At 46.7% G+C, this 23,230-nt stretch overlaps 1 protein-coding gene across 2 annotated transcripts in view; it reads right to left on the bottom strand.

The window, feature by feature from the left end:
• The window catches only part of RSU1 (Ras suppressor protein 1), a 187,738-nt gene that overhangs the window by 124,222 nt on the left and 40,286 nt on the right, over positions 1-23,230 (bottom strand). For both annotated transcript variants that reach the window (XM_034760354.1, XM_034760355.1), the window contains one exon: positions 2,161-2,281. In XM_034760354.1, the coding sequence (XP_034616245.1) occupies positions 2,161-2,281 (121 nt within the window). The remainder of the gene's footprint in view (positions 1-2,160; positions 2,282-23,230) is intronic.

Here is a 23,230-nt window from a genome sequence, read left to right as displayed (position 1 = left end):
GACTGGCTGCTTGGAAACTCAGCAGGGTACCTAGACTAGAGCAGGACTGGGGAAAGGCCAGAAGAGCTGGGGAGCTCCAGCCTGGAAAACCAGCAGGCCGCAGGCCTTGCTAAAGGCCGAGAATGGTACTGGAGTTGCAGAGGTGTAGCCCAGGGTAGGCAAAGACAGCAGGTCCAAACCCCCCTTGCCGATGAATGGTTGATAGACTGCAGTCTGCCCCAGAGAGCGGAGGCTAGATAGCAACTGGTAGTAGCCACTGAGGGAAGGTGGGGATAGAGGGTTGGGGGTTCCCCTGGGTGGGGAGACCCAGAGAGTGGGGGTACTGCCAGGGGGTAAAGGGGCACTGGGGTCCGGGAGGGACACAGGGGGCCTAAGGCATGCGGGATACCGGCCGTCAGAGGGCGCTCCAAGGCTGGAAAAACAAATTCCTTGTACGATCAGTGGGAGGCGCTGCGCCGGTGAGTCCTCGCATCGCTACAAGGGGCTTTAATGGGAAATGGAACTTGAGGGAATTTACCAGTTTTAAAGGGGATAATAGTTATGTTGTAATACTTAAAATATGTGAGGCATCCAGATGCCATGGCAGTGGGCTCCCTTAAAACGTATACTAGAAGTAGAATGTTACACTCCAAAGTTAACATAGAAGGCAGCCTTTGGTTTACCATTTGCAAGACTAATGATACTCCTTAGCAAGAAGGCCAATTCACAGCACTCGTTCACTCCTACCCTTAAAAACAATATTAATGGAAGAAATGGAGGAAAGTAGTATTCTGGTTACAACTAAGCACAATCAACTTGTCATTTGTTTCATCATAGGTAGAAAGCATTCAACTATTTCTCCCACTAACGATGCAGCATTACACCTTGGGGTGTATCCCTAGTCAAAATGTGTGTGTGGGGAATGCTGGAGTGTTACTTTCCCAGGCAAACATATTAATTATCCAGTCTCATTGTTAAATCCAAGCCAATAGAGGCTGCCAAGAATCAAAGCCTATTCCTCTGTGCTAGAGAGCAAGAGAGAAAATAAGAACCAAGTGTCTTTATTGAGAAGCCAATACCAAGAAAATATTTATATCACTGCAGCCAACAATGCAGTTAAATTATCCATGTCTTACAGAGTTATCTAACTCGTTAGAAAACATGGAGCCTAGTTAGCTAAAGTCTATTTGGGTTTAAGTAACAGCGCATACACGTCCTCTCTCTTCAATTTAAGTTGTTTATAAGTTTGAGTTCATAATATAAACATTCATTCATACAGGGAGAAAGCTGTAAAATACTATAAAATTGCACCCACAAAATAGGAAATATACCAAATACAACTACAATATGGTTTCAGAAACAAGGTCCATCCCCCTACTGTAGGTTTAGTTTTATAAGCATATTTCTCGCAGAAACTCCATTAAAAAAACCTGTAGTGCTGATGGTGATTAAGCAGAAAGGGACCACTACCTGTATTAGATGGAAATATGTTTGAGAGCTGTTAAAGGGGGTGACCTCTAAAGGATGCTTCCATTCTATCAATGCTTATCCTTTTAGGCTTTCAACAGAAATCCTCGTCTTATTAAGCTTTTAAAAGCCACTCTTAACTGGAGCTGCAATTCCTCCATTACTCAATGGATACAAATCCCAGTTTCTAACGACCCAGATGGAAATCCTAAATAAAACTCTCAAATGTTAATCTTCCAGAAGACAATTAATCTATGCTAAATAAGTAAAGAATGAAGCAGATCCTGGCTCTTTTATCATATAGCGACCACAGAATGCACAGATTTAATGAAGATAGCAGTTAAGGGAACAATTTTGCACATGCCTGAAATAGTATGCAACAGATTTAAATCTGAATTTAATAAGTGGATCATTATGGATTACTACTGACACAAACTAGACATCAAAGTAATGTGAAAGAGACCATACACAAGTATCTCTTCCTCAAACTGTTTCAAATTAAATAGAAAAACACCAGTTGTGTATTTAAGACACTTAATTTTTGATTCAACTACAATGAAACCATAACTTCAGAGCTATCCCAAGTGCCATAAAAATGGATCTTATTTACAAAACATGAAAGCTTTAAGTGCAAGATTCAATTACTGTTAACCACTAACAGTTTTTGCTTTTTTGGGGGGGTGGGGGGGGTATTTTTGCTTTATTGCTACGCACCCAAGGTTCAGGTGTTTGAGCTTCTGAAGGCTGCTTATCTGCGTAGGCAGCTCCTCAATCTGGTTGTTGAAAAAGTTAAGCACTTCTAAATTCTTCAGATCTGCAATGTTTGGTGGCACAGCTGTAAGGAAAAAAAGTGCATTGCAAAATGAAAGATTCTCAGAGCAACAGCTTACTTAGATTGTAAACTATCTTTTTGTTCTGTTTGTCTGCACCTAGCACAAAGTGGTCCTAGACCAGGACTGGGGGATCCTAGGAGCTACCACAATGCAAATGAAACAATTTCTACCCACAAGAACTGTTGATGGCCAGGAGGGCTCTATCTGGTGTCCATTTTCAAAGCCATTGCTGGCAGCACTCTGTCCTCTTAAAAAAATGCCATTAGCATTTTAAAATACTGAAACACCATTATTGAGGTGGGGGCAAAAACACCATGACTCAGACTCATAGACTCACTCATAGACTCATAGACTTTAAGGTCAGAAGGGACCATTATGATCACCTGGTCTGACCCCCTGCATGCTGCAGGCCGCAAGACCCTTCCCTGGACTCTGCTGTTGAAGTCCCCAATCCTGTGTTTTAGTGACTTCAATCGGCTGAGACCCTCCTGCTAGTGATCCCTGCCCCATGCTGCGGAGGAAGGCGAAAAACCTCCAGAGGCTCAGCCAATCTACCCTGGAGGAAAATTCCTTCCCGACCCCAAATATGGCGATCAGTAATACCCCGAGCATATAGGCAAGAGTCTCTAGCCTGACCCTTGTTGGCCATTGTGCTATTCATGTACCATTGCTTGGTTTTCCTTGGCTACTATGTTTTACCATTAAACCATTCCCTCCATAAACTTATCCAACTTAATCTTAAAACCAGACAGGTCCGTCGCCCCCACCGTTTCCCTCGGAAGGCCGTTCCAATATTTCACCCCCTGACGGTCAGAAACCTTCGTCTAATTTCAAGCCTGAACTTCCCCCCGGCCAGTTTGTATCCATTCGTTATGACAAAATACTTACTGTTCTGTAGGCAGAATGATAAGGACCCATGCCTTCCATTAGGTTTGTACAGCACCAAGCACACAGACAAGGCTCAGAAACATAACCTAAACTTTTGGATGGTTACATTAATATACATCAGAAAAATAAATAGCTCAGCCATCCAGACCTAAATGACAGTTTTATTTAAGGTCTTCTCTAGTAAAACTGAAACAAAAATCCATTCTGAGTGATGGTCCATTTCAGCCTGCTGTTTAAATAATCTAATATCTGAGTAGGTGTCCATTTAACATTCAGCTAAAATCACAACAATTTAAGTTCAGCCATAAATGATGAACTGTTCAGCCAAGCCAGTTTTTGATTCGCTTCCCATGAGTAAAGCGCTGTGATCAATACATACAAAAAAGGTTACATCAGATTAGCAACAGATCAATGCATGGTTATTATCTAGAAATATGAAAAACCAGCCCAGCAGCACGATATGAATACTCCTTCGCAGATAAAAGGTTTAAAAGCTGTACGGATTTAAATCTCTTTTCCCACAGACAAAGAGAAACTTAAGCCTGCAGCTAAAGTTTACATTACAGCTGGGGAAAAGATGACAAATCATTTGCACTGAAGCTTGCAACTGTACCCACACTATTCACCTTGGTGCATAATGTTAACTTTGACAACAGCAGGAAAAGTAGAGGGCAGATTTAAGTAATTATGAGCTTAAAAAAAAAATCATGGTCTCATTAATTTGATGGAATGAGGCAATACGCCCCGCCTTAAAAATGAGCCCACAATATTTACACAGTAGAACATTACAGTATGTCATTTACTAGACTTTAAACAGAGATTGTTGTGAAAAATGTAACTAACAAATATTTATGCAGAGCAATTAGGATATTACTCACTGCTGATGGCTGTGTTCATGGGAGGACACATTTAGCAAACTGAATAAAAGAAATTAAGACAAATCTGAATATTTAAAAAAAAAATCTCACGTTGTCGTATGTTTTACCATAGCTGTGTGCACACAACTCCTGGGGGAATTCTGCACCACTGTGCATGCGCAGAATTCGTGACCCCGCAGATTTCTTTGCTTCTCCATCAGAAAAGAAAGCCAGAAGAATGGTCATGCGACCCTCCCCACCAGTATGTTTCGGGTGCCCAGGGCAGCCGGCAGAGGGGTAAATCACTGTGGGGAGCGGACAGGACTCGGGAAGACCCGGCTGGTGGCTCCTACCTTTGCGTTGGGCTCAGCTGCTAGTTCTGGCTGGGCTCAGGGACTTCCTCTTCCCCAGCAAAGCATCTGGGGTTGGGTCAGACCCATCCCCAGATTTCTCCCACAGCTGCAGGAAGCTCTGCAAACTTCTCCCTCCACCTTCTCTTCCCCTGCAGCTGAGGAGTGATGGGCACAGGAAGCGAGAAGGGATCCCCGTGCAGGGAGATGCTCCCCCATCTGCCCAACCCCCATGCCTCCAGACCCCCCCCCCCATACCCAGACCGTTCCACCAAGCCTCACCCCCACCCCCAGAATCTCCTCCCAATGAGCCCCATTCCCCCTTCACCTGGGCCACCCTGATGAGCCACCAGCACCTGGATCCCCAACCCCACTGAGCCCCAGCCAGCTACACCTGGATCCCCACCCCACTGAGCCCCCAACACCCAGACCCCCCGCCGAGCTCTATTCCCCACCACACCCAGAACTCCTTCCCCTCCCCCCCGAGTTCCAACCACCTGGACCCCCCCATTCAGAGTCCCATTACTGTTGCACCCAGAACCCCCCAACAAGCCCCTGTGCATCCAGATCTCCACCCGCACCCAGATCCTGTACTGAGCTGCCTGCACGTAGATTGCCCCAGACAGACCCATCTCAACCCACACCTGGATCCCCCCCACACTAAACCCCTCCACACTTGGATCCTGCCTTGTTGAGCCTGCCTGCGCACACCTGGTACGGAGAGGCAAGATCCTGGGGTGTTTCTGTGTCAGGGTTGGGTTCAGCCTCACCACTGAGTGTGTCCGGGGGGTGGGGATGGGGGTGGGGGGGGGAAGAGCTGCAAAGTGATCTCCCACCTCTGTGCAGCCACTGGCCTGTGCTCCCCAATGCCATGGTGGAGCCGCCACATTTATCTGACAAATAAAACGTGCAGAATTTTAAAATATGGGCAGAATTTTTAATGTTTTGGCGCAGAATGCCCTCAGGAGTAGTGCGCGCGCACACACACTGCACTTACCCAGTTGTTGACATCAATGGGAATTATGCATGTGTTTAGACAGACAAATACCTGTTGTACTATACGCTGAAAGCCTATGACACAATTTTCCACATAAGAGATTACTTAAATTTTTAGATATTTTAATAATACAGGTGTCTTAAGCCTCAGAATATTGAGCCAGAGGCATTATCACAGTTAATATCTCTTGCTATCACAGATTTCTTACTATTACATGGAGTGAATTATGAAATTTTTCCCCTCAGCCATATCCATCGGGCCAGCATGAGCAACTCTGACGCCTCACACCACTGCACGCAGGTCCACAGGTCCACACTGCTCCCAGCCGCTCTCAGTTCTTCACACTGGAAAGGCTCCAATGCGGAAGGGAAGGAAGATGGATTGTGGAATGGACATGTGTTGCACATATCCAAAACCAATACTTTACCAAATTTTCTATAACTGTCTTTTCTTTGAGTGATTGTACATGTCCATTCCACAGCAGGTGACTGACAAGCAGCGTGAACTGGAAGTGGGCTCGGAGTCCACTTGAACAGTGATTGTAGGACCACCCGCCCAAATCTGGCATTGTCTCTAGATTGATGAGAAAGGACATAGTGAGAGGCAAACATATGGACCAATGACCAGGTTGCCGTCTAACAACCATTCAATACAGGTAGACGAGCCAGAAAGGCAGCGGAAGTTGGCTGCGGCCTGACAATTTTCTTTGGAGGAGCAATATCAGCCAAGTCTGTAGCATAAACAAATACAGCTGGAAATCCAGGACGAGATCCTCTGGGTAAATACTGGGTGGCCCTTTACTCAGTCTGAAACCACAATAAGGAGCTGAGATGAAGACCTGAAAGGCCTAGTCCAATCCAGGTAAAGAGCCAAAGTTCCCCTAACAGGAGGTTTCTGAAAAGGAGTCAGTAAATATATTACTTGATTAATAGGAGAATCAGAAACCACTTCAGACAGGATTTTGGGTGAGTGAAAGGAAACCCTGTCCCTAAAGAAAATTGTATAGGGAGGCTCTGATACTAAAGCTCACAGTTCCCCAACTTTCCTGAAAAAGGTTACAACAACCAAGAAAACCACCTTCACACACAGGTGCAACAGAGAACGAATCGCTGGTGTCTCAAAAGGCGGGGGGGGGGGGGAAATGGAGGGCGGGAGACCCATCAACTTTGCTAGAACTAAAATTTAAACTCCAGTGTCGAACCAAGCTGTGAACCTGTTATAGTCTGAGCAAACCCTTTAGAAATCTGATGGACACAGGCTTTGAAAAAACTGATTATCCACAGGAAGGTGGAAAGCGAAGATAACTGCCGGATGGAACATTAGCTAAACTTGTTGTTTCGGAAACAAGAGAGAGTCCAAGATACGGCAAATCAGAGCTTGAGCTGGGGGCAGGTCTCTTTGTACTGACCAAACGGAGAATCTCTCCCATTTAACAAGATATGTAGACTTAGCTAAAGGCTTCCTACTATTTAGCAGAACTTCCTGTACCCCCTTAGAGCAAACTCTTCCAAAGTTGTCAGCCATGAAGCATCCACACGGTCAGCTGGAAGGCCTGAAGGTTATGATGAAGCAGGCTGTGTAGTCTGTGAGATCACATCCACCTCTCTCAAGGGTAGCAGTGGAGGTCTGACTGATACGGCTAGTAGAGTCAAAACCTAATGCTGAGGGAGGCACACTGGGGTTATTAGAATAAGGTGAGCAGAATCTTGTTCGACTTTGGACAAGACTGAGCTGGAGTGGAACTGGAGGGAAGGCATATAGCAGGCCTTTGGACCAGGGTAGGAAGAAAGCATCCGTCGGTCAACCTGAGCTGTGACCTGCTCGGGAACAAAAAGATGACATTTTTTGTTTGCGCTTATTGCAAACAGGTCTACTTGGGATGTTATATCACTGCTGAAAAATGGGCCGGGAAACATCCAGGCAAAGAGACCTGCAAACAACCTATGGAGGTGGTCTGCAAGAGTGTTTTGAACTCCCAGAAGGTAAGCAGCTCTCAGGTTGATATAACTGGTCATGCAGAAATTCCAAAGGAGCATTACCTAGTGTCAACACCTTGCCAAATGCTCCCCCTTTGTTTACATAGAACACTGCTGCTGCGTTGTCTATGAGCATCAACAAATTGTAAGACCACCCGCCTAAATCTGGCATTGTCTCTAAATTGATGAGAGATGGCCCCAACAAATTCCACCGCTTGATACGTGGAAGGAATGCCACACAAACTAAATGGATGGTTCAAAGCTCCCTGATATTTATATTGTAGCCTGATCCTTTTAATGCTTAATAATAATTGTACTGATTACCAACTGATATTAATGAGCTGGGGATAATAGCGTTCTCATCCCAGAATCAGGCTTCACAGAATTAAAATCGACAAGTTCAATATCTTGTAGGGAACCATGGAGTGTACGGCAAAGCAAAGCTGAGGGCAAAGCAAAGCCTTGGCTGTTTTTATTAAAACTATCAGTAAAGACAGGAAAGCTCCAAACCTCATAACCAGATAGCAGTAATACAACATTAGGGATATCTTCAGTATCATTCCCTGCATATGCTCATATCCTTATATATTCACATCCATCCTTGGGGACCTGGTGCTGAGAGACACTAGTCTCGGGCATGCCAAATGAGTCCAATGGTCCAGGTTCCCCAATGTCCAAAGATTGGTGGTAGATCACAATGAAGAGCTGAAAGGTCAACGATGGAAAGCTAGCTCTAACTACATGATGGCTTAGCCTATTATAGGGCCTGGCACTATCATGAATATGCATTCTACTGCCCAGCCTTCAGTGTCCAAATCTAACTTCCTCACCCTCATAATATTGGGAGCACTTAACCTATAGGGTAACATATTAATGTCATTTAACTCATTATCAGATACATCACCTACTGCTCAAGCAAGTTTGTGGTTAGACATCTACCAGTGATTCTATCTTAAAATATCAGTTCAGTGTTCCTGCACTTGCCTGGTACTAATATGTTCAACTCCCTTTATTGAGCAAGCTATTCCCAATTTCCCCAAACTTGGGGTAACTGTTGGTCCATTTTATCTATGCTAAGAGTCATAGGCCGACCATATTTATGGTAACTTGCTTAAGCTAAGGTCTTACAGGATACAGGCCTGCAGGTTTCTTGTTACTGCTGAGTAAAATAAAATGGCTAAGCTAGCCCTAAGAGCTACAATATGGAGACTTAGATTATTCTAAGGAGACAAAAGGTCTCGAGTCTGAAGGGGACTTAAGTGACCTCCCCAACCTAGACCTCATGCACCTGACTGGAGTTGTGGAGGGGAAAAGAATTCCCTTGCAAACATTTGCAGTTCTACTCACCAGTGCAGGGAGGACAATACCAGAATAGTTACTTGAATCACTATGTCCATATGATGATGGGGCAGTAATTACAACCAACCCTGGAGTTCTGAGGTGTAGCCTGGCATGCTGCACCATGTAGATGCACGCCACTATGTGTCCTAGATGTGTGAGGCAATTCTGAACCATAGTGACAGGGTTTGCTGTTAGATTTAGAGGAATGACCTGCATTGTTTGATCTTTGTCAAGTCCAGAGCCACATCAATGAATTTATTCTATGCTGATGCCTATTCAAAGATTTCTCTGTATTGATTAGGAACTCCAGTGCATCAAAAGTGAATAGCTGGTATGCTGGATAGCATTTGAGACCTGGACCGGCCTCTCACTAGCCACTTGTCCAGGTGGGGGAACACATGGACTTCCAACCTTTACAAGAATGCTGCTACTGCAGCCACGCATTTTGCAAATATGAGAGAAGCTGCTGACAGGCCAAAAGGCAGTACTGCGAACTGGTAGTGGGATCCATTGACCATCAGAATCACAGAAAGTTTCTCAGATTCTTGAATTGCTACATGAAAATAAGTGCCCTTTAAGTTGAGAGCAGCATATCAGTCCCTGGGATCTAAGGAAGGGATAACAGATGCTACAGTGACTGCCCGGAATTTTGTTTTCTTTAGGAACTTGTTTATCTGCCTTAGATGTAAAATAGGCTTGAGTCCCCCCTCCCCCTCTGCCTTTGGGATTAGGAAATAACAGGAATAAAATCCCTTCTCTTTGAATGACATGGGAATTTCTTGTATGGTCCCTATGAGGAGGAGAGACTAGGCCTCTTGAAGTAGCAAACTCTCGTGACAACGATCCCTGAAGGGGGACAGAAAAGGGGGATAGAAATAAATCGAAGGGGATAACCCAGTTCCACTGTGCTTAAAACAACAGATCCGTGGTGATGTGGGTCCATGCAGTTAGGAAGTGGGATAGACAGTTGGCAAAAACTGGGGTGGGGAGATGGCACTCTGGTTGACAGCTCTAGACCAGAAGGTCAAAACGACTGTTCAGAGAACCCAGTTTGACTGGAGGAACTGGGAGCAGCAGAAGAGGGAGGACGATGCCTCTTGTAACTTCTGCTTCTCTTTTTGGACAGGTCCTGGGTATGCGGCAAGAAGGGCTGAAACCACTGGGACAACTGTGGGCAGAATGGTTGTCTTTTTGCCACCAGTGTATAAATCCCCTTAAGGATCACCCTTGAATCTTTCAGACTAGGAAGCCTCTCATCTGTTTTAATAGAAAAGAGCAAGGGTTCTTCAACTAGGTCTTGAATGGTTTGTTGCACTACAGGGGGAGACCTGACTCCTGCAGCCAAGATGAATGCTGCATAATGATGGTGGAAACCATAATTCAAGCTGGAGAGTCTGCCGCATCCATGCTTGTTTGCAATGCTATTTTGGCAACTAATTTGCCCTCCTCCACCATAGCAGTGAACTCCTGCTTTGTCTCATCAGGGAGCTTGTCTTTGAACTTCAGGATATTACCCCACAGGCTGAAATTGTATCAACCCAGCAGACACTGCTGCTTCCTAAGATGTAAACCTCCTGTGGAATAAAGCTTTCTATGGAAAGGTTTCGCTTTTTTGCTTCTTTTCCTTTCAGTCTAGAGGCCTGATGTCCTTTTCTCTTTTTCGTCAGCAGCAAAGACTACCAGTGAGCCTGGAGGAGAATTGTTACAGAAGTGCTCAAATCCCTGTGAAGGGACATATCTTCCTTCCACTGCTAAAAAAAGAGTGGAGAGCAGGGAAGATGGGGTTTGCCACAAAAACTTGACAGGTTCCAGGAGAGCCTCATTAATAAGGAGAGCTACCCTAGAGGGTCTTAGGCCTGGTCTACACTAGGCGTTTATGTCGAAGTTAGCGCCGTTACATCGAATTAACCCTGCACCCGTCCACACCGCGAAGGTATTTAGTTCGACATAGAGGTCTCTTTAATTCGACTTCTGTACTCCTCCCCGACGAGGGGAGTAGCGCTAAATTCGACATGGCCATGTCGAATTAGGCTAGGTGTGGATGGAAATCGACGCTAATAGCTCCAGGAGCTATCCCACAGTGCACCACTCTGACGCTCTGGACAGCAGTAAGAGCTCGGATGTTCTGAACTGCCACACAGGAAAAGCCCCGGGAAAATTTGAATTTGAATTCCTTTTCCTGTCTGGCCAGTTTGAATCTCATTTCCTGTCTGGACATCGTGGCGAGCTCAGCAGCACTGGCAACGATGCAGAGCTCTCCAGCACTGATGGCAGTGCAATCTCAGAATAGAAAGAGGGCCCCAGCATGGACTGATCGGGAAGTCTTGGATCTCATCGCTGTGTGGGGCGATGAGTCCGTGCTTTCCGAGCTGCGATCCAAAAGACGGAATGCAAAGATCTATGAGAAGATCTCTAAAGACATGGCAGAGAGAGGATACAGCCGGGATGTAACGCAGTGCCGCGTGAAAATCAAGGAGCTGAGGCAAGGCTACCAGAAGACCAAAGAGGCAAACGGACGCTCCGGATCCCATCCCCAGACATCCCGTTTCTACGAGGCACTGCATTCCATCCTCGGTGCGGCCGCCACCACTACCCCACCACTGACTGTGGACTCTGAGGATGGGATAGTGTCCACGGCCGGATCCTCGGACATGTTAGCGGACGGGGAAGATGAGGAAGGAGATGAGGAGGACGAGGCAGTCGACAGCGCTCACAACGCTGATTTCCCCGACAGCCAGGATCTCTTCATCACCCTTACAGAGATCCCCTACCAACCCTCCCCAGCCGTTACCCCGGACACAGAATCTGGTGAAGGATCATCCAGTAAGTGTTGTAAACATCTAAACATTTATTTGTAACAGAACATGAATATTAACAATTTAAAAAATGGGTTTCTCATGATTAGTTTGATTAACTTTACGGTTCAGTCATGGGCAGTGCAACTATTGAAAAAAAATCTAGCAATGTCCGGTTTTGCATGATTGTCCTGCCCAAGCCGCTCTACTGTTTAGTCCCTGCTACTGCAGCTACAGTAAGATGCGGTCTATATGTCCGGGGATGGAGCAGAAATCCTCCTGGGACATCTCAAGGAAGCTCTCCTGCAGGTAATTTGAAATCCGCTGCATTAGGTTCTTGGGGAGAGCGGCCTTATTGGGTCCTCCGTAGTAGGACACGTTGCCGCGCCACGAGACTAGCAAGTACTCCGGAATCATTGCTTGGCACAGCATGGCGGCATACGGCCCTGGTCTTTGGAGGCTTTCCCGGAGCATTCTCTGTCTGTCGCTCTCAGAGATCCTCATGAGGGTGATGTCGCTCATGATGACCTGCTTTGAATGAGGTAGGGGAATGTTAGTGTTGGGACTGCTTTACCGTTCCTTTACAGAACTGTAACCGCTGGTTTGCAGCCACGCGGTGGAGGCGGGAGAGGGGCAGCCGAAAGGGATCGTTCCCGGGGACAGCCGCGAGGGTGTGGGACAGGAGCAGACTTCCTGCTTGCCGGATTGCTGGCAGCAGGGACCGACATTGATTTCAATGTGAAATGAGGCCATTGCTAATATTAAAGTTTTAAGCTGCCACGAATCTACGGCTTACCATGTCTGCGTGCAAGAGCAATTCCGTTGTCCTGACACGGTTCTCAAATGTGGTCCGCAAAACCCCAGACACTGAATTGGAAGGCCGAGAATTCGACCTTGTGCTGAGTGCGCATGTGATAGGTGCTGTGCATGGTCCTGTTCACAGAGAAAGACTATGTTCTTTGTTCACAACTACATTTATCTTTCTGAGGAATTCACTCCCTTTTTCCCATTCCCACAGCCCCATCTGCGACTGTCTCACAACCTAGCCTGTCATCACACTCCCAGAGGCTAGGGAGGATTAGGCATAAGAAGAAGAGGACACGGGAGGACATGTTCTCAGAGCTTATAGCCTGCTCCAGAGCCCAGGCAGCACAGCAGACCCAGTGGCGGGAGAACTTGACCCGAATGCACCAAGCCAACATGGATCGGGAGGAGAGGTGGCGTCAGGAAGACCAGCAGGCGACTCAAACCCTGCTTGGACTACTGAGGGAGCAAACGGACACGCTCCGGCGCCTTGTGGATGTTCTGCAGGAACGGAGGCAGGAGGACAGAGCCCCGCTGCAGTCCATCTCTAACCGCCCTCCCCCGCCACCAAGTCCCATACTCCCCTCACCCAAAGTGCACAGAAGGAGAGGCGGCAGAGTCCCTGCTAACTCTCACTCCACCCCTGCAGAGAGCTCGAGCAGCAGAAGGCTCTCATTCCCCAAAGTTTGACAAGTTCTTTCCTTCCCGCCTGACACAAGCCCCCGTCCAAGTTTCACTTCCCAGTTCCATGTGTAGTTGATAATAAAAAATATGTTTCTGTTAACTACTGTTTCGATCATGTTCTTTTGGAGGAGGGGGGGAAAGGGGGTTGGTAATTGGACAGGACAGTCACCTTTGGCAGGGTACATAGTCGGGGGCAGGCACAGCAGCAGGGCACATACATAGTGCAGTGATGCAGTGACTACTTACCTGGTTAGTCTGGGAGGTTGTTTTCATGTTATGTGGTGGGGGGTGGGTTGCTCTGTGACTTTGTGGCAGGGGAGGGCAGTTAGAGATCTTAAGCGGCGGTCCTTAGGCAGGATCACAGAGCCACACAGCAGGGGATCTGTAACCGTCCTCCCCCTGCCACAAAGTCACATAGACCCCCCATACACACAGTCCCTATCAGGAGGGGTGACAGGCTCCGTTGAAACAACCATCCCACCGCAGCGGAGCCTGTCAGTCCTTGAGTTTAGAAGCTGCATTCGCGCGACTACACTACACCCGCTCCGCACCACAGTCTGCGTCCCAGTTTTAAAAAATTCCCGCGAAAACAGTATTAAAGAAAACGGTGTGCTTTAACAAAGTAGAACTATTTTTATTTTGAAACGTGTGTTGGAAGTGGGGTGAAGGGGGTATGTAACTGGATAGGATAGTCAACATGAACTGGGTAAAGAAACGGGGGCAGGTTCGGCTTCTCTGTACACAAACTTTAAAGTCACAGGTTACCCTGCTCACTCAGGAACTTTGCTTTCAAAGCCTCCCGGATGCACAGCGCTTCCCGCTGGTCTCTTCTAATCGCCCGGCTGTCTGGCTGTGAGTAATCAGCAGCCAGGCTATTTTCCTCAACCTCCCACCCCGCCATAAAGGTCTCCCCCTTGCTCTCACAGAGATTGTGGAGCACACAGCAAGCTGCTATAACAATGGGGATATTGGTTTCGCTGAGATCACAGCGAGTCAGCAAGCTTCTCCATCTCCCCTTGAGACGTCCAAAAGCACACTCCACCACCATTCTGCACCTGCTCAGCCGGTAGTTGAAGAGTTCTTTTTCAGTGTCCAGGGCACCTGTATAGGGCTTCATGAGCCAGGGCATTAGCGGGTAGGCTGGGTCCCCGAGGATGACTATAGGCATCTCCACATCCCCAACAGTTATTTTGTGGTCCGGGAAGTAAATACCTTGCTGCAGCCGTCTAAACAGACCAGAGTTCCTGAAAACACGAGCGTCATGAACCTTGCCCGGCCATCCCACGTAGATGTTGGTAAAACGTCCCCTGTGGTCCACCAGTGCTTGCAGCACCATGGAAAAGTAGCCCTTTCTGTTAATGTACTGGCTGGCCTGGTGTTCCGGTGCCAGGATAGGGATGTGAGTTCCATCTATGGCCCCACCGCAGTTTGGGAATCCCATCGCTGCGAAGCCATCTATGATCGCCTCCAAGTTTCCCAGGTCACTACCTTTGGCAGCAGTACATCAACGATTGCCTTGGCTACTTGCATCACAACAACCCCCACGGTAGATTTGCCCACCCCAAACTGGTTCGCGACTGACCGGTAGCTGTCTGGCGTTGCAAGCTTCCAGAGGGCTATGGCCACTCGCTTCTGGACAGTCAGGGCTGCTCGCATCCGGGTGTCATTGCGCTTCAGGGCAGGGGACAGCAACTCACAAAGTTCAAGGAAAGTTCCCTTCCGCATGCGGAAGTTTCGCAGCCACTGTGATTCATCCCAGACCTGCAGCACTATGCGGTCCCACCACTCAGTGCTTGTTTCCCGTGCCCAGAATCGCCGTTTCACAGCATCAACATGACCCATTGCCACCGTGATGTCCTCAGCGCTGGGTCCCCTGCTTTCTGAGAGGTCTGTGCTACTCTCAGACTTCAGGCCATCACCGCGTTGACGTAGCCTCCTCGCCTGACTTTTCTGCATCTGCCTCAGGGCAACCTGTATGATAAGCTGCGAGGCGTTGAGAGCGGCCACAACTGCAGCGATGGTTGCAGCGGGCTCCATGCTCACAGTGCTGTGGCGTCCGCGCTGTCAATGACTGGAAAAGTGCGCGAAATGATTTCCCGCCGGCGCTTTCAGGGAGGGAGGGAGGGCGGGAGTGATGGACGGATGACGACAGTTACCCAAAAGCACCCTGGCCCCTTTTTTTTTTACCCAGAAGGCATTTGCGGCTCCACCCAGAATTCCAATGGGCGGCGGGGACTCCGGGAACTGTGGGATAGCTGCCCTCAGTGCACCGCTTCCAATGTCGACGCTTTCCCCGTTAGTGTGGACTCACAAAGTCGAATTACTGTCCTTAGTGTGGACATACACGTTCGACTTTGCAATATCGATTCCAAAAATTCGATTTAAGTAAAATCGAACTACTCTCGTAGTGTAGACAAGGCCTTATAGAGTCCCCATCTCCAAATCCTCCACAGGAGAGTCCCAAGCACACAGTTCCCCTGCATGGTACTGTTCCCACTGGAGGGAAGACTGACCTTGCTGCAGATGCTCCCAGCACCTAGCCAATGTAGAAGGGCAGGAAAAGAAGAGAGGCTCTGAAACGTGGAGGGAAGCCCCAAGGTATCCAAAATGGCCATTGACATGGAGGCAGGACCCAGATACATGTAGGCCATTGGTCAGCAGAGGCTGTGGCTGGTACCGGGGAGGCTGGCACCCAATTGGGGCATGCTCGGGTCAAGACACATGTTCCAACCTTTGAGTCTAATGAGGAGTCCACTTCCTCACACCATGGTGGAGCGGACCCCATCGGCAATGGGAGGTCTGGCTCAGAGTCTGGAGATAGAGATACCAGCAAGATCACTACTGGGTTCTCCATAGATAGAATCCTACAGAGAGGAGCAGCATATTTAGAAGCCAACAGTATCAAACACTGCTCTGGGGCTGGAGCTGGGACTATAGAAGCATGTGCTTCCAATCCTAGTACCAGGCGAGATTCCTGAATGCTAGAGGAAGCTGGCACCAACAGGTTAAGCAACACACTGGCTGTCTCGAAAACTTTGGGTGTAGACAGCACTGAAAAGAGCTCCTGAGACTGTGGTACCAAAAGGTGTGCCAGTCATTCAGGGATTGGTGTCAACAGACCCTTCCAGGGTTCTGGAATCAGCAATCCTTCCTGGTTTCCAGACTGTGTCTGCCTCTTTTGAGTGCACCTCCGCGTTCCTGTCTCTGCACGGTACCTTCACAGTAATCTTCAAAGGCCACAGTACTGTGTCTTGGGGAGACTTACGTTGTCTCCTCTTAGGTACCATGATGAGAATCTGCCTCTGGATTCTGTCAGAATGGTGGGAGCACTCCAAAACAACAACTCAGACATGCCAGTATCAATTCTGAGTGGGAAGGTTCTGAAGACAGGCAAAACGCAGACTCCATGAGCAGGTACTTGATCTGGCCGCCCTGTCCTTTTTCAGTCTGGGTTTGAACCCTCTAAAAATATGACATTTACCACTCATGTGCGCCTCTCCTGGATACAGTGAGAGTCACTCTCTGGCATAGTTTTGTTACATGAGCAACAAGCCTTGAAGCCAGGAGAATAAGGCTTTAGTCCGGTACCATGCCTGGTACCCCTGAGGCCCCTACTCTACAAAATTATCCTAAATTTATTCCTATATCTAAATATGTACAAACACACTACGTTAGACTAAACTCTAACTTGATGTTATGTCCTGGGTCTTGAACCGAGGCCTGGGATCCCCCAGACAGCAGATGCATGCTGGCCTTCACCCAGCATCTACTGAAACCCAGTGGGCTGAGAATCTATTAGGACTATAGCCCCAGTCAAGGCACAACCCACAGGAGCTCTGACTGGAGGATTGCCCGGCTCCACTAATTAGTCCAACTATGCTGTTTAAGCCAGGAGGCAGCCCAGTACGTTTGGCCGAGCTACAAGGTGGTTTCCTGTTGTGGCTGCATTGCACCCTGCTTATGCCTGTTTCCTGAACCCAGAAATCAGGAACAGGGTTGCTCAGCTCCTGCCTCACTTCTGCCTTCACTCCTGTTCCCACCATCCTCCTGCTCAGTGCTTGATCCTTGCCCCACCTCCAATCCTCAGTGACCGGTCCTGGCTCCAATCTCGACCTCCGACTTCTGACCCCGACTCAGGTTTGACCCTTGGCTCTGGCATTTGGCATCTGACCTCAGCTCTGACCCTCAGCTTTGATTCCTGGTTCTGACGCTGGCTTGACCCTTGGCTCTGGTAACTGGCAGTTGACTGTGGTGCTGATCCTGGGCTTTGTTCCCAAACCTGGATGTCTGCTCCACCCACAAGACCAGATTCCTGCTCTGACTACTACACCAGACCATAACGCTCTACAGGTACTATATACGCTACAAGAGGGAAGACTTGCAGATACAAAGAGCAGAGCTCCAACAACAGTCCCAGGCAGTAGAAAAACTGGGAAGACGGATCGGGAACAGCACAGCTCTTTATACCTGCATCCAGTGGCGCAAGGCTCATACTGCCCTGACAGGTGCTGCTGAGGGTAAAATCTCCAAGAACTGCACATGGCACGCACACATCTATTGTGGACTGGAAATGTCCAATCGCTCGAAGAACAACTAAGTGTGCATATATCTTAGCCTCCTGAGTCAGTAAGTTTGTTGCTGATCATTTGTATTATTGTGTGCAGAGTATTTCTTAAAGTCTCCTGTAAATGGTATAATGGACATGGGAGCTATGTGGATGGGCATTGTCTAACACAATCACATGAAATGTATTTAATGAATCACTATATAAGCCAGTCTATCATTATGGAGTGGCATTAAGGAGCACCATCTTCCCAACTCACTCACAGCCTCTCCAGCCAGACCCTCTCAGCAGGGTCAGAGAGCGCGCCTCAGAGGAACAAGGGATTCTAAAGAAAAGCTCCCTTTCCAGCCTCTCTGCAGTTCTACACATCCCATTGAAGGATGGTAGAGACACTCTCACAGAGGCCTATCAGACTCCAAGGAGCAAGAACATAAGGAAATAAGGTGCTGATGCTCTTCTGGGAAAGAACATTAGGATTTAATCCTTGAGCAAGATGACAAGCAGTTTGCTTAAGCCACCAGTTCAGATGCATGTATGTGCCATTGCTGAAGGTGCAAATGGGTCTCTTCCTTGCAAAACTTTTGCCCAAGTGACTTAAAATCTCGAAGCAATGATTTTACTGAGACCACTTAAGAGCACCAGCTGAAAAACTCTGCAATTTAATACACAGTTAAAATCTTTATTCCAAAGAGTAGAAAGAAAACAAAATAAAGCCCAAACTAGCAGCTGGCCTTGTCTCAGGCTTGTGGGGCTCAGGCTGTGGGGTTATAAAACTGCAGTGTAGATATTCAGGCTTGAGCCTGGGCTCTGGGACCCTGCCAGGGGAAAGGGTCACAGAGCCCAGGCCCACAAGTCCAAATGCCTACCCTGCAATTTTACAGTCCCCGCCCAACTCAGCTGGCACAGATCAACCGTGGGTTGTTTTTTTTTTATTGCAGTGTAGACATAAGCTGAGCTTCTGAGATATTAGGATATCTACAGCCTACTGATTTCACATTGAGATATAATTTTTATTGTCCAACATTTTACTTTCCTCACATGCCATTCTGAAAGCTTGTATGGATAAGTACATGGGGAACAAAGGAAATAAATCCTACCAACTGATTCAGCTGACATGCTATTTCTATGGCAGCTGGCGCAATAGCTCAAAAGACTGTGGTTAAGCCCCTAAAGACTTCCAAGAAATATGAAGGCATATCCTCTTTGGCTGAAATGCTAAGTAGTCACATGGTTTTAACTTGTCAATACCTGAAAACTGGCCTCACTCCATGAGAGCAGAAGTGACCTAGAACAGGTATTTACAAGCTATGGTCCATAGATAAATAGTAGCCTGAAGAGAGCTGGCTAGTCAGATTGTACTGACTAATCCACCATTCTGGAACAGGAGGAATCTGTCTTCTATGTTTCTGTGAAGGCCATACATATCTGTGGACACTACAAAATAAATTACCATCCTCTGAAAAAAATGTTGGGACAAGGAATTGTAGACAAGCCATAAGAGGTTCTTTAGAACATGAGCTAAATCCCTCCTCCTAGCCAAGACTTAAGATGTTGCACAGATCTTCAAAGACACTTTGTAAGCTAATAATGTTGGCTTTGAAGTTCAACAAAGGCCACTGAAAGAAGTTAAGACCCAATGGGTTTGCTCCTGTTCCCACTAAAGCCAATGACAACTTTATAGGAGCATGATTTGGCACGTTTTCAAGCACAGCGTATTTTAGTATCATAGAACAGTCTTCTAAGAGTTAAGATGTATTTTTGGGGTTGGCCGACACTATTGTTAAACTTATGAGTTTATTTGGGAAAGAGTGATTTTTCTAGGATTCTGATATGGCTTCTCCACATAGACGCTGCATTATCTCTTCTAATGAAATGATATAGCCTACTGGCTCTCAAACTGTGGCCTGCACAGAAATCACCTGTCACCTGGGACTAGCTGCTCCTCATTTCCAGCTGCATCTGGGGGTGTTCAACCTCCAATATACAATGAGGACGAGACCACAGAAGGAACCAATATAAGTGCCTCTATTAGGAAACCACTACTGAAGGGAAATAAATGAAACCTCTGTCTTCGAGATCAAGAGCCAGCATCACTATGACATAAGATGCAGCCACCATCTTAGCCTATAGTGGGATAAGAGCCACTAACAGGAGAGGAGTCAGGAGCTGCCACTGAGATCAGAGCCCCAAGCAGGCAAGGACTGCCCAGGAGATAGAGAGAAGAAGAAGAATGGGAAACAAGAGAACATATGTCTGGATAGCATATGCAGAGATTGATGTGAACAATATTCTCAGATTCCTTTTGTTTTCAATAATCCCACTCTGCTAGCAGGCTCGCTTCAATGGATATCTATTGTTTTATATGGGGATCGTGGCAGTACTGGAGCACTTGACTTACGGGAGTGAAAAAAAATCCATATGATCTTTGTATATCATGTACGCACTCCTGCTGACATTTACTCAAGTGCTTCACTTAAGCTTTTGAGGAATCCAAACGAAATATAGAGGACTTCCTCACATGTTTAAAATTAAGCTTGACCCCAAGCATTTGCAAGATTGGGGCTTTAATTGGGTTCTCACATTGGCAAGTCTCATTCTTCTACATATATAAAATATTGTAATGGTTTATACAGATTACAGAAGTTTCAAACAAATCTTTTCTTTATACTCACTAAGGATGATTCTTACCACAATAACCATGTCAAAACATTTTACATTTGTTAAACTAAAAATACAGATTTTTTCAGAGAGGTTAGACTAAAATCAATACCCATCTTTAAGGAAGTCTGTACAGTTGAAGGGATTTAGTAAATATATAAGCCTCTCAACAAGAAAAACCCTTCTCTTGTTATGTAAACTAAGAACAAGACAAACATTCCAGATTAACCTGGAATAAATAAGTTTTTAAGTACAAATATTGCCCTTTTGCTGCATGAAAAGTACTATATATAAAACATTTGTCTATTCATAAAACAGTGCATGACTAAGTTGATTATTTAGGTGTCAGTACATGGGGAACTGATTCAAGTTCTTCCCATTGGCTTCAAAGGACTTTGAATCAGGCCATAAGTGAATTAAGAACTTTAATTATATACAAATAAATTAGTCTTTTCACTGCCACATTCATAGTTTTTAGAATCTTTACATGCAAAGAAGGGTCACTTTTTTCACAGTGATTCATTAGTTTTGTTTGAGAACATGCATAATTAGTTAATAGTTAACTAATTATGTGGTACGTAAGAATTGGAAGTTCAGTAGTACTCCAAACCTTTAAAGATTTCAAGAGAATATTTTTCCATAAGAGCTATTAGGATTATTCTTTCTGACATCAAATTGCACTAAGATTTATACGGTTATACCTCAGTATCTCATTAAATTGTATTTAGCAATATATAAGTAAAGCAATTTAAAAGATAACTCAATATGAGACTTTTGAAACCACTTATTACTCCCATCTCTTCTACAGTAATTAAATTCATGGGTCACATGATTAAGGGGCTCGATCCTACAAAACCATCGCCAGTCCTATAGGAGTACTTCCACTGAAGCGGAGTAAAGATTCACAGCATCAGACCTGAAGATTTCCCTCTCCCAGCTCCTCAATACCACTTTACCCCACTTTAGAACTTGAGATTTCAAGTTCTAAACAATAGATAATTAATTCTGTGCACCCCATAAACACAGCATTTAAAGAGCTGGAATCTTGTTTTGATTCATTGAACAAGGTTACTTCAGGTACTGAGAGAGAAACAATCTACTTCCCAGAAATGAGAGGTGAGGGGAATTAGCGAAGGGAGAACGCAGTTTTATTCTTAAAATATTCACTGAGCACTGACAACATGCTTGGTGCATTACAGAAGGAAGGAAGAAAGAAAGAATCCCTGTCATCTAACATACAGTACAAATACAGATTCCACTATGTAATTTATACCCCAAAAAAGGATGAATCGTATTGAACAAATTAAAACAAGATACTTCCTAATTCCCTAATCTTCAGCTCTTTACAGAAACCATCTGAACTGTTTGCAATGTTTCTGTGGAAAATTGCATAGTTTCCAGAATGCTTTTAGGAACATATTTTCTAAATTATACTATAGTTCAGTGATGTGCTACTGTGCTAACAAAGCAATACATCAATAAGCAGTTTTAATTTAGAAGCTGGGGTCTGGGAAGTGCTGAGAACATAGGAAAGGCATGTAAGAGCCTGGGGATAACGTGCCATCTAGTGAAGGGCAGAAGAAAGGACAAAAACAAACTGGGCTCTGAGAAGAATGCTTAAAAAGTTGTTAGAGTTTGAAGAGAACAGCTGTGTACTAGGGACACTGCAAAAAGAAATTAGTGTGGAAAGTACATTGTCTAACAGCAAGTGGTTGTGGCAGCTGTATGTTTTTGTTGACAAGATTATACAACTTTTTTGGGGGGATGGGAGGAGAGTAATTGCTGTTTCTATTCTATTTTATGTTATTCTGAAAACTAACATTTAAGTTACTGGAGAAATAAAGGTGTTTCTGCTCTATTCCCCAACTGCTTCTGTAGTTCAGGGTAGAAATATTTCCACCTTTGCACTAGAAAATACATTAAATGTTTTGCGAAAAATTACTCATTTTAACTGAAGCTTACATATACGCAACAAGGAAACCTACATTCCAAATGTATCACGCAAAAAAGTCTTCTCATTCCAATCAGCACTGTGCCTTTACATTTTAGTAGCATGGGATGGGACTAGAGCAGAGGTGGGCAAACTAAGGCCCATGGGCCACATCTGGCCCACAGGACCATCCTGCTCCCCTTGAGCTCCCAGCCAGGGAGGATAGCCCCCGGCCCCTCCCCCGCAGCCACGCTGCCATGCGTAGGGTTACCATTCGTCCGGATTTACCCGGACATGTCCTCTTTTTTGTACTAAAAATAGCGTCCGGGGGGAATTTGTAAAGCACTCACAATGTCCGGGATTTCCCCCCTCCCCCGGCAGAGCAGAGCGAGCGGCTGGGAGGGCTGCAGGAAAGTCCCGGGCTGGACTCAGGAGCAGCTGTAGAGGAGCTCCGCCTCCCCCCCTCCCTGCATTCTGAGCAAGTGTATCAGCACAAAGTGCAGCCCTCCCCTTTTGCAACTGGGAGCGGTTTCTGCCATGCAGCGTAGCAAAACGGGAGCGAGAGCACTTTGTGCTGATACAAGGGCAGCTCTCCCCTGCAGCCCGGTCCGGGCCAGGGACCGGGTTTTGTTGTGCAGGACCAGGGACCGGGTTTTGTTGTGCTGGGGAGCTCAGCCACGTGTCTGGCTCGGCTGGCTCACACAGAGCCCAACACCCTGTTCTGAGCAGCAGGGTAAGGGGGCCAGGGGGCAGGAAGGTTCTGGAGGTGGCAGTCAAGAAACGGGGGGGGGCTTTTTGGGGGGAGTGGAGAAAGTTTTGGGCAGTCAGGGTACAGGTAGGGGGCAGGGTCCTGGGGGGCAGTTGGGGGGGGTCTTAGGAGGGGGCAGTTAGGGGACAAGGAACAGGGAGTCTTAGGTAGGGGGTGGGGTTCTGGAGGGCAGTTAGGAGCAGGGGTCCCAGGAGGGGGCAGTCAGGGGACAAGGAGCGGGGTGGGGGGCTGAGAGTTCTGGGGGGGAGCTGTCAGGGGGCAGGAGTGGGGAGAGGGATCGGAGCAGTCAGGGGACAGGGAGCAGAGGGGTTTAGATGGGTTGGGAGTTCTGGGGGGGG

This window comes from Trachemys scripta, chromosome 2 (genome assembly GCF_013100865.1).
Source record: "Trachemys scripta elegans isolate TJP31775 chromosome 2, CAS_Tse_1.0, whole genome shotgun sequence".
In the NCBI taxonomy this organism is placed as follows: domain Eukaryota; kingdom Metazoa; phylum Chordata; order Testudines; family Emydidae; genus Trachemys; species Trachemys scripta.
Note: the sequence above shows the minus strand (reverse complement) of the source record. Positions and strands in the feature narration are given on the sequence as shown.